The sequence below is a fragment of the Poromitra crassiceps genome (genome assembly GCF_964638095.1).
Source record: "Poromitra crassiceps genome assembly, chromosome: 8".
NCBI lineage: Eukaryota > Metazoa > Chordata > Actinopteri > Beryciformes > Melamphaidae > Poromitra > Poromitra crassiceps.
In genome coordinates, this window is record NC_139629.1 from 11,076,024 (window position 1) to 11,087,363 (window position 11,340).

The window sequence follows — 11,340 nt, forward strand, 5'->3', positions numbered from 1 at the left end:
CCTAAATAGCACAATGTCACAATGAGGAAAAAGAGAGAGAGTCAGATATATTCATTGTGATGTCATCCACTCCATTGTGAACTTTGCCCCGAACACAAACCTTCACACACACTTGACCTCCATGCCAAATTTCAGCCTCCCGAAAACTGTGTCCGCTAAAGCCTAGTGAACTTTTTGTGGGCCAACCAACAGACCAACGGAATGAATTATAGAGCTGCTGGTCGCAGCTAATAAATAGTCAGAATCCAGATCTGCTCCTCTCTTCCTGACACCTTGGACTTCCTTCAATTTGTATACCGCCCCAACAGATCTACAGACAACACCATCGCCCTCTCATTGGTGGAGCTGAAGTGGAGAGAGACTTCTGCTTCAAGTTCCTCTGTGTGTTCATCAATGATGACCTCTCCTAGTCCAGGCAAACGGCTGCAGTAGTAAAAACTGCCCAAAAGCAGCTATACTTCCTGAGGAGATTCAAGAAGTTTGGAATGTCTGTCAAAACTCTCACTAATTCCTACAGGTGCACCATAGAGAGCCTTCTCACTGGCTGCATGACCACCTGGTACAGCAGCTGCTCCGCTGTTGATCATAAGGCCCTCCAGAGGGTGGTGAGGACAGCGGAGCACATCATTGCCTGTCACCTCCCCACCGTGCAAAGCATACACGATGCCTCAGGAAAGTACAGAAACTCATAAAAGACGTTACCGAAGCATCCAGGCACGGACTACCAGATTCACAATCCGTTTCTACCCCCAGGCCATCAGGCTTCTCAACAAGCTGTGATGAGTCTGATCACATGATCACTTCAATGGGAAGGAAAAGGCAGGAGTGAAAGGCCCACATTAGGGACTTCCTCCTACTCCTCCTCCCCCATACTCCCCAACAGAATAGCCAAAAGACATTTAAGCCAAAAAATAAATCAACCTTGACTCTTGAATCTTTATTGTACATATACATATTGAATATATCCATCAGCACTCCTACACTTTATATTTATAATATTTAATACTCGTATGTCCATAGTGCCGATGGAACTGCTGTCAATATTATAATACAGTACGTTTATTTTGCTATTTTCCCTATTTTTTATTAATATTATTTTATGTTTGTTTTTTTGCTATATTTTTGCCCATATTTGCAACTCTTTTTTTTTAACATTTAATATTTTACATTTTGTTTCTTATGCCTACTACATAGCTGTTGCTTGCCTTGTCCAAAGAATGTCATTGTTCAGAATGACCCTGTGTCATACTGTGTGTAAATAAGACACTTTGACTTGACTTTGAGACTGCTAATTGGCATTCAACTTAGCATGGCTCACACAGGTGTAGCTGTCTTTGGTAGTGTGATGTAGTTGTTTCAAAGTCAAAGTCCTTTTTCTTGTGTTTGTTATTTTAATCCAATGTTCATAGCCGCCCGGATCCCAGACGGCTGCCATACCAAAGAACTGAACTTTGGTACATCATGAGGGGCATCTGGTTCATTATTAAGCGGTTGAATTGGTTTACAGTATGTTATAATAATAATAATAATATCTTTATTTATATAGCACCTTTCAAAACAACCGTTACAAAGTGCTGCACAAACAGAGGCAATTACAAGGAAGAGATCATATACAATGTCACAATTCAGTGCATAAAATAATGAATAAAAACCATCCAATAAAACCAGATAAGAAGATAAAACACACATGGGAAGCTGGTAAAAGAAACAAAAACCATAATCAAGGAAATGCCAAACGATAAAAGTAAGCTTTGAGAGATGACTTAAAGGACGATAGTGAGTTAGCAAGTCTGAGATCCTTGGGTAGGCTATTCCAAAGGGTTGGGGCCCTCACAGAGAAGGCTTTGTCACCTTTTGTTTTAAGCCTTGTCTGGGGAATAGATAAAAGCATTTTACCCGAGGATCTCAGGCCACGGGCAGGTATATCGTAGCTTAAAAGCTCAGACAGGTAGCTAGGTGCCAAATCATGGAGGGCCTTAAAAGTCAACACTAAAATAAAAAATAGTCCAGTCCAGTTTAGTTAGTATATTAAGTAATTATAATAATATACAGTATATTAAGTTAAGTTTCCGTTTTATCTTTGTTTAATCTGTCACTGATCTCTGGATGGACCCTGTCAGGGAGCCGTCAGGGTGGCTGGCTGCATCTGTACAGTATAAGTGGATGGATTTTCTTTAATACATAAAAAAACGAGCTCAAGTGCCTGTGACTGTTGCTCTGTTCAAAATCAATCTTCCTCGGTAGGTGCCCTCAGGAAAGTGAGAGCCCTTCTTTCATCAAACAAAAGGTGTCTTTCATATTTCCACCCAATTCCTTCCATCTCATTTCCCCCAGAATACGTTTGTCTAGTAATCGTGGCACGCCGCTTTACCGCTCAGTGGAGAATGTGCTCCTTTCGTTTCGCTACAGCCAGTATGATGCTTTCCAGTATGATGCTTTCCAGTATGATGCTTTCCAGTATGATGCTTTGCTGCTAATGTGAAGCTGCAGGGCTGCTGGCTAATGTGCAGGGGAGCCTGAAGTGATGCCTGGATGCTAATGAGCCCTGCCTGGCTGCCTCTGTGCTGCTGTTACAGGAGGAAGATGCCACAGCTACCAGTGGAGGACCGGAGGATGGAGCGACAACGAGAGAGCCGTGTGGTGTCAGCGCTCTGACGGCGTCAATGTCACAGGTGGACAACTCTAGTGTTTCACTGTCTCAGACACACACAGACACACACAGTGTTCCAATGGGAAATTGAAATCCTTGAAAGTTTGTGCATTTGAGAGAGAAAAAAATCAAGGCCTTGAAGCTTTTTGAAAATAGACATAAATAGACATGGGTCATTGAAAGTGCTTCCATTTATATATTTTGTGTAAGAATATAAATTGTTTTGATATGATTCGTAACTTAATGCAAACGAGAAAGCCAGCGTGAAGCAAGCCTTCAACTATGCCTGGAAAATGTCAACATTTCTAACAGTAATTAACCAACTATGCCATGTTGGGTACTTGAATTTAAAGGAATTGGGCCTGGAAAGTCCTTGAAAAGCCCTTGAATTTGATGTTGAAGGTGTGGGAACCCTTCACACAAATATGAAAATCACTGCATCTCTTTGGCTCCATTCATACTGTAACAACTGAAAGTTTTCTAATTCAGATGTTTTCCTTCTCATGTGACACAGATCTAACCTTTTCTAATCCATGCAAACAGCAAAAAGAGACAAGTGTAATTTTGCCATGGCCGAAAAGTGTTGGAGACAAGCAGGAGAAGCGCACACATAACAAACAGATGTGACATTTGATAATATTATTATTATTATTATTAATCTGTCAGTTTGTATTAGGATCAGATCTGGTTTCCCTACTAGACTGGATATGAACCGTCATCCTGAAAAAAGAAGAGATGAGCAGCAATTCAGAATTGAATATGAAGGCCTGCAGGGTCAATGGACTAAATTGCCCCCCCCCCCCTCTATCTCTCTCTCCATGACGCACACATTTATTTTGAACAAACAACACAAACACACACACAATAACGCACACACAATAATTTTGCTGCAACATTCTAGTTGAATTTAACACCTTATTTGATCTGCTCGTGGCTTCCATTGATTTCTCCGCTCACACAAGTAATCAATAAGGCAGAGTCTAAACCGGGAGGCTTTCAATCCATATAAATATAATCATGCATTTGTATTTGTGGGAAGTGAAGCAGGCACAGAGAAACAGAACAAAGGTAATTGCACAGTGGGAATGGAAGCTTTAGGCGAGCTTGATGTGCCGTAAATAGTAGGTGAAAGTGATCTTATCAGTGTAAGGAAGTGTCTTTGGCTCAGCTGGAATAATCTCTCTGTGCAGAGAAGGCGAGAGCTCCAGGCATTACTCTTTGATATTTTGACATGCAATTTTCCACATTGGAATTAAAACGTGCACAGATTGATCAGGCACCCTGATAGGCAGCTTGAACCCATTAATCAGGTGTGACACTACATTAATTTGGAGATCAATGGGTAAAGGAACAGCGCTAAGAACCCGTGTCTTTCTCCAGGGGGGTGTTTCCCACAGAACAGGCCCACCACGGTCAGACACTGCCATCCACCGTGCACCAAGCCCTTCTCCCGCTGCACACCGGTAAGATGTGTGGACCTCAGCGCTGGCATTGTATCCCCCATAAACAGCTCTCTGTATTGTATGTCTGTTTGATGTTGCTGATCCCAAATAGGAGGTGGGGAGTTCAAATGGATGTTAGATCCTATTTTTTCCTCAATTGTCAAGAAGCTTAGGGTTATCAGATGAAGACTGCTGCAGTATGCTGGTGGGCTCAGTGGAAGTGAGGGACTGCACCTGGATGTGGAAAATGGCTCATGGGCCGCAATGAAATGACAAATTACATGTTTAAGCTTGAACTTTCACTGCCCCTTAGAGTATCTCCTGTGTAACTGCAGCTTAAGTGGCAAAATAGGTTTTGAAGCCATTATTCAGGCAGCATTTGAAGTGTACATTTTGAAATTGAATACAGATAAAATGCCTGAAAAGCTGAACCAATGTTGAACCCACCAGGCTTGACATTACATTACGAATTAGGTATCCACCTTATTTCTAGCGGCCATGATGCCTATGGGTTTTTCTTCCGGTGTGATCCTCCCAGCCTTGTTGCTGACAGCTTGACACCCGTCTGGGCGAACGGAGCAAATCACTAATCAGGCCCAGCTTGGCAAAAATCTTGTCGATAAATATCCCTTTAAGAGCGCAGTGCATCATGTGTAATCGCATACTGTGGCTAATGTTAGCGGCTAGCTAGCTATGTTACATGGCAGTAAAACGCCACTGAATGACCAAATTGATATAGCTTTTAACCATTTCGACTAACACTGTTTCCATACGGATCACCAGCGTTAGTTTGTTGTTTATAACCATAACGTGGCTATATTTGTCACGTTCTCTATCTAACTCTGATACACTGAAAATACTGGGAGGCGGGCCATAGCGTCTCTGTCGATGATTCGATTTGACAGTTCTGGGCAGTGGACACTGGCGTTGGCCAATCCTGGCGTGTTCCATCCCCAAATCGATTGTGTTCTGGCGCAAAGCGAGTGGCTTCCAGGACGAACAGGCTCTCTGAGGCACGCGCCACTAACGTTATTTTAGAGCAGCGCAGTAAATACAATATTCCTGGAACGCGAGTTTAACGAAACAGTTACATGTCCTCTGCATTCTACATCAAATAAAGACATTACTGTTTGTTTTATTTGGTATGTTACACTTATTGGCCAAGTTATGTTCAATTCAGCCAGGGTACAAGGGAGTATAGGCGGCCATCTTTTCAAATCAAGTAGAATACCGTTTTAGGAAATGGCAAGCTGCAACAATAAGTCACGTTAAACCGGACCTTGTACCCATAATTATTTGTACAGCGGGGCATTCAAAAAATAAGGTGGATATTGCATTTGGTGCCTGCTTTTATTCAGTACTATGCACAAAGATTTGCTTGCATTGCTTTTCTCCATGTCACATTATAAAATGTATTTTTTCAGACTAATTAAGCAATGTTGAGACATCACTTGGAGCTCTGGTAATTTGTCAGAAAAAAAAGAACAAATTCATAGATAATGTAAATAATCATTACAGCAGCGTTAATGCATAGTGTTTTTGAGCCTTTCTAGTATAAATCAGCCCTCTAATCCTAGAAAAGTGAGTGCAATGCTTTATCCATCAAGCTACTCGCAGGTTGGGATAAATCAAATGTGTCACTTTCAAATGTCTTTGAAAGAGTCGAGCGGAGTCGTCCCCCATACATCACATCACAGACCATTTGTGTCAACTGTGTCTTGTTGCTATGGGAACGTAATGATCACGCCTATTGATGGATCGATGGCGGCGGCTGTAAACGAGGTTGGTCCTGCCCCTCTCTCTCTCTCCCATGCAGAGTGGCGTGTGTGGGTGTGAGAAGGGTTACACCGAAGTGATGACCACGCATGGCTTCCTGGACTACTGCACCAGAACCCCGGGCGCCGACAACAAGAAAGCCGACGTGAAGACCAACTCAGGGAGGTTAAAACCAGGGCCGTCCCAGGCGCAGGACTTCTTCAGCGAGTGGACCTTGCGACCCGTCGGGCCAGGTACTGAAGTAGAGATGACTCTACAGCTCGACCTGAAGATCATTCCCATCTTTGAACCATTCTTTCTTTATTTGGATCCACATTAGCACCAGCATACGCATTGGCTATTCTTCCCAGGGTTCCAGCACACATACTGTACACAGTTATACACACAATAACCACATAAACATAACAAACAAACAAACACCACCACACATACAATCATACAGTTACACACACAATAACCACATAAACATAACAAAGAAACAAACACCACCACACACACAACCATACACAGTTATACACACAATAACCACATAAACATAACAAAGAAACAAACACCACCACACATACAATCATACAGTTACACACACAATAACCACATAAACATAACAAACACCACCACACATACAATCATACAGTTATACACACTATAACCACATAAACATAACATAGAAACAAACACCACCACACACAGTTACACACACAATAACCACATAAACATAACAAAGAAACAAACACCACCACACATACAATCATACAGTTACACACACAATAACCACATAAACATAACAAACACCACCACACATACAATCATACAGTTATACACACTATAACCACATAAACATAACAAACAAACACAACAGCTCAACTAGAATTAACATTCAAGTCACACATGTGATCCAAGAAAATAGGGTCTTAAAATAAACTACATTTCTCATTCTCTGACAAGGGATTTCTACTATCACCCAGGTTTGTTTGTTTGTTTATTTATTTATTTATTTATTTATTTATTCATTCATTCATTTATTTTCTAATTTTCTCACACAATTTAATCACGGTTCCTGAAATATTCGGATATTGTTCTAACATTTTTTTTTTTTAACAGATCTTTAGTACTCTTGAACAATATGCAGTGGCAATGAATTCCACTGAGCAGAACTGTACATGACTGTTTTCTGTATCACACTATCACACCTGCCCTTTCAGCTTCAGGAGCACTAGGCCGGGGATAGAATTCGCTCTAGCTCTACGATCTATGTGTTTTCACTGGAAGAAAGACCTCCCCTGCCCCCTCCCGGTATATGCTGTACAACCTCAATGTACTCAGATGTAATTGCTTCTCCATAGTGTGTTTGAAAGGAGAGTTAACATATTGCTTTCTTCTTCTGGCTTGTAAGAAAGCAAGCTGTACAGCCATGCAGACAAATGGATGTGGACATATATCCAATACTGTGTATTAAAGCTTCTGCTTTCTGATTGCACAGATGGAAGATTAAAGCTGTGGGTGTACGGCGTGACTGCTGTTGGATTCATCTTAATACTATTCATTATTGCGTTATCTTTCCTGCTCTGGTACGTATATTACTTTCCGATTCCTCAGCATGCACCATTCACGCACGCAGCCTTCCAAGAATGAAAAATCCGCATGCCGGTCACAGGCTTTGTATGAGAGGACAGTGTGAACAATGAGAAGCAGAGAAAATTCCTAACCGTCTTAGCATGAAAACATCCCTGTCAAGTGATGACGTACATTTCAGACAATATTTTGTGTGCCGCCGCTATCAGATAATGGAAATCTTTTGTTGAGGCGGAAATTAAATGTAACTTGTGGGACAAACTCAGACACATTCACAGTCACCTGTTCTCTCTCTTGCACGTTTGTTTTTTCCAGTAAGCCGTCCAAAAGCGCAAAGACGTCCTCTCCGCCACAGAAGCCCTTGACCCTGGCGTACGACGGCGACATGGACATGTAACCGCGCTCCTATACCTCACAAGGACACCCTCGGCCTCTTCCTCACAAGGACACCCTCGGCCTCTTCCGCACAGACTCCTAACCGCGCTCAGATTGTTAGCAAAGCACATCGCCTGTCTCACACACCTGACTGTGGGAGAGTTTGAGCGGGGCGATCGCTTGCTGCAGTGCCAATAGCGTTGCGACTATAAAGAGTGGAGAGTGTTGGTGCGTTCGTTCATACATGATTTGCTGCTGATGGGGACGTAGCCTGAGGATGATTGGCTGCTGATGGGGACGTAGCCTGACGTTTCGGCCACGCCCAACGTTTCCTCAAGTGGGAGCAAATGCAACATGCGGCGAGATGAGTCTCCGGCCGCCGAAAAGGAATGGCGCTCCAGTGACCCTTTCCTGGTACCGCTGGCGATGTGGACATAGGGCAAAAGTCCCGCTCGCCACCCTCAACACAGCGAGACCCCTTGATGGATGCTCAGGTGTGAGTTTTGGGAGTTTGTACGTGCCAAGAATGGCAGCGGGCCACCTTGTGGTTGGACTCGGGCGACACGAGGGAGACCACACGTTTTGTGTCAGCAGCCGGAGTCGATCGAGACCGGACCGGCAGGACGCTTGACATTTGAATCGTAGGGCGTTTCATCGGACAGGGACATTTGTAAAGGAAATGTCACAAGTCTTTGGGTAAATTATTTGCCTTTTTTATATCTTGCGAGTATAAAAGATGATTTATGCACTACATTAGTGCTGATTCATTTTGGTTTTTTTCTCCTTAGACTTTCTAGTGTTTTCATTGTAATGGGAGTTATTGCTGTCAAACTGTGTTTTTGTTGATTGATGCCATATGACGTGTATGTTTGAACTTTCCAAAGTAAACCAAAAGCAGGCTTGCCTTGAGTTATGTTTGAGTTGGAGGATATGACGACACAGCACATTAAGTTATGTTTGAGTTGGAGGATATGATGACACAGCACATTAAGTTATGTTTGAGTTGGAGGATATGACGACACAGCACATTAAGTTATGTTTGAGTTGGAGGATATGACGACACAGCACATTAAGTTATGTTTGAGTTGGAGGATATGACGACACAGCACATTAAGTTATGTTTGAGTTGGAGGATATGATGACACAGCACATTAAGTTATGTTTGAGTTGGAGGATATGATGACACAGCACATTGCTTCCCTGATTCTTATAAGAGGCTCGGCCACCAAAAGAATGAATTGAGAAACAAACTCAGAACCTCGTGTGGAATTTGTACCGAAACACGGACCTTTGATGACAAAATGCAGTCGAGAATTCTTCTTAACACGATGTAGCAGCCGACAAAAAATGGCATAAACAAACCCTTATAAATGCCAGTTATCGAATACCAGCATGATAAATATCACCCACCACTTTCTGATCAAACAAGAAGAAATCAACACACAGCTCACAGAGAAGTAAGATATTTGGTTTTGGAAATAAGTGAGGGATCAGCATAGTGCCATATTTCAATGATATTCTTTTCATATTATACCATTCAGTCAAAATGCAAGGACAGACTGCACACAGCAAGGGGGAGAAAAGAGAGAGAAGAAGAGGGCTTATTAACATGGAAGACGCAACAAAGAAGCTTGGTGGTTTTGATCGCTAATACATACTAAATATTTGTGAACACATACATACATACATAATGGGCTATTTGTTTGTTCCTCCTCCTTCCTTAATTCCCTGTCTGTATGCCACCATGATGACAGGACAGACGGTTGGAAGTCTGGCTGAAGCACAAAAATAAAAAACGTTGTTATTCGGGCATAGAAATTCTCCAAATGTCCACACTGCACTTGCAAAGCATCACCGATTTTGACTGCCAGTGCATCAACCCAGAGCACTTTGGTGGAGCTTAAACTACACTTCTCTGAACTCTCCCAAACATGGGATCCTTGAGTGCATTATTCATACGACCTAGTAGAGAATAAAGTTACTTTTGCTAGGTGATTCTGCCACTGACCAGAGTTTATGCTGTTTTCTCTCTCTCTCTCTCTCTCTCTCTCTCTCTCTCTCTCTCTCTCTCTCTCTCTCTCTCTCTCTCTCTCTCTCTCTCTCTCTCCATAAACTGGAGATTTGGCCTTGTGCAAACTGAACTCATTCCGAATGTCTTTTACAGACGACTCTATAATCTCTATGGTTGTTAGAATACGGTTGTTACTGGTTGTAACAATTCTATAACAGCCGATTGTATGTATGCATGCTTGATCTGTTTTGGCAGAAAGTGCTCCAAGTGGCCTTGCAAAGATTCTGTTTTATGAGTTGCCAAACATTTGGTAGCATTTTTGTTTGTTTGTTTCCACTGATATTTGGTTAGTGCAAGGAAAACATGGAAAATATTGATTTGATATTGAGTTAGTTTGAAAAATGCTAACACAATATCAAACCTACTTGTGAAATATTGGTAATTTCTAAGTAATAACCGTGCAATTACCGACTAATAAGCAGGTTGTCTGGTAACTACCATTCTAAGATCAATTGCAGCCAAACCATTGCCGACCTGCAGAGAGGTCTAACCTGGTAAACATTTCTATTGGGTTATGTCAGAAAACCTAATAACTCATTATTTAGAGTATTTGTGTTACTATTGTGTGTACATGGAGTTGGACAAAAATCCAAATAAATTGTGGTACTCTATGTGGGGAAAAAGTTCAAGACTGCATAATTTCCCCCCCTTTGTCGCACATCTTCAGACTTAAAATTGCTTCCAACTTGAACTCTGGTCTTTTTGAAAGCAATTCACTTTTCTCGTGGCCTGGACTTGACTCCATTGACTCCTTGGCACTCACTTGACACACTGATTAATTATAATTACTGATACAGGCTCCAAGACAGAGCCCAGATTATAAGATTCATCGTGCCATCTAGTCAGATAGCCGGTCTCCGAGGATGCTCGCAAGTTGTGAGGGAAAACAGTGCTTAAATCTTTTAAATTAATTTATTTAAGACTGTCACTTTTGCTTAAGAGAAGGTTGAATTTGAGCGGTTGAGCTGATCTTGTCATGTCCAATCTGTCTCATTTTAGTCACTCAAGACTTTTTCTGTGAGGATCTATACAGCTTTACAATGACTGGGTTTCAGTTGAATCCTAATTGATGTTACCTCCAGCTGAATCATTTTAATAAAGCCTAATAGACTGTAGTTTTGACCCAGGATGCATATTTAGAATGATAGAGAATGAACAAAGTTGCCATAAACGGATGCATCTTTCTTTGAGGCTGAAAAAATGTGAACTACTGATTTTTGTTGTCCTGTCACTTTAAATGGGTAGCCTACACTGAAGATCCTGATCCATCATGAAGTGTTGTAGTCAGGTCATCAAACCTCAAGTCCAAGTCGAGTCCAAGTCCTCAGAGTTCGAGTCCAAGTCCAAGTCACCAAGGTCACAGTCTAGTAATCCGGACTAGAGGACAAATTAAAGAGAAGAAGAGAAGAGAAAAAAAGTATTACAGCCACTGTAAACTATTGAGTAGGCAAACA

General features: G+C 41.9%; 1 protein-coding gene across 1 annotated transcript in view; it reads left to right on the plus strand.

Annotated features, from left to right (window-relative positions):
* The window catches only part of thsd7ba (thrombospondin, type I, domain containing 7Ba), a gene marked incomplete at both ends in the record, with an annotated part of 184,365 nt that extends 176,528 nt beyond the window's left edge, over window positions 1–7,837 (plus strand). The window contains 5 exons of the mRNA XM_083641453.1: window positions 2,577–2,672; window positions 4,031–4,113; window positions 5,909–6,101; window positions 7,349–7,436; window positions 7,756–7,837. Of these exons, the coding sequence (XP_083497579.1) occupies window positions 2,577–2,672; window positions 4,031–4,113; window positions 5,909–6,101; window positions 7,349–7,436; window positions 7,756–7,837 (542 nt within the window). The remainder of the gene's footprint in view (window positions 1–2,576; window positions 2,673–4,030; window positions 4,114–5,908; window positions 6,102–7,348; window positions 7,437–7,755) is intronic.
* Between the last annotated feature and the right edge of the window lie 3,503 nt (window positions 7,838–11,340).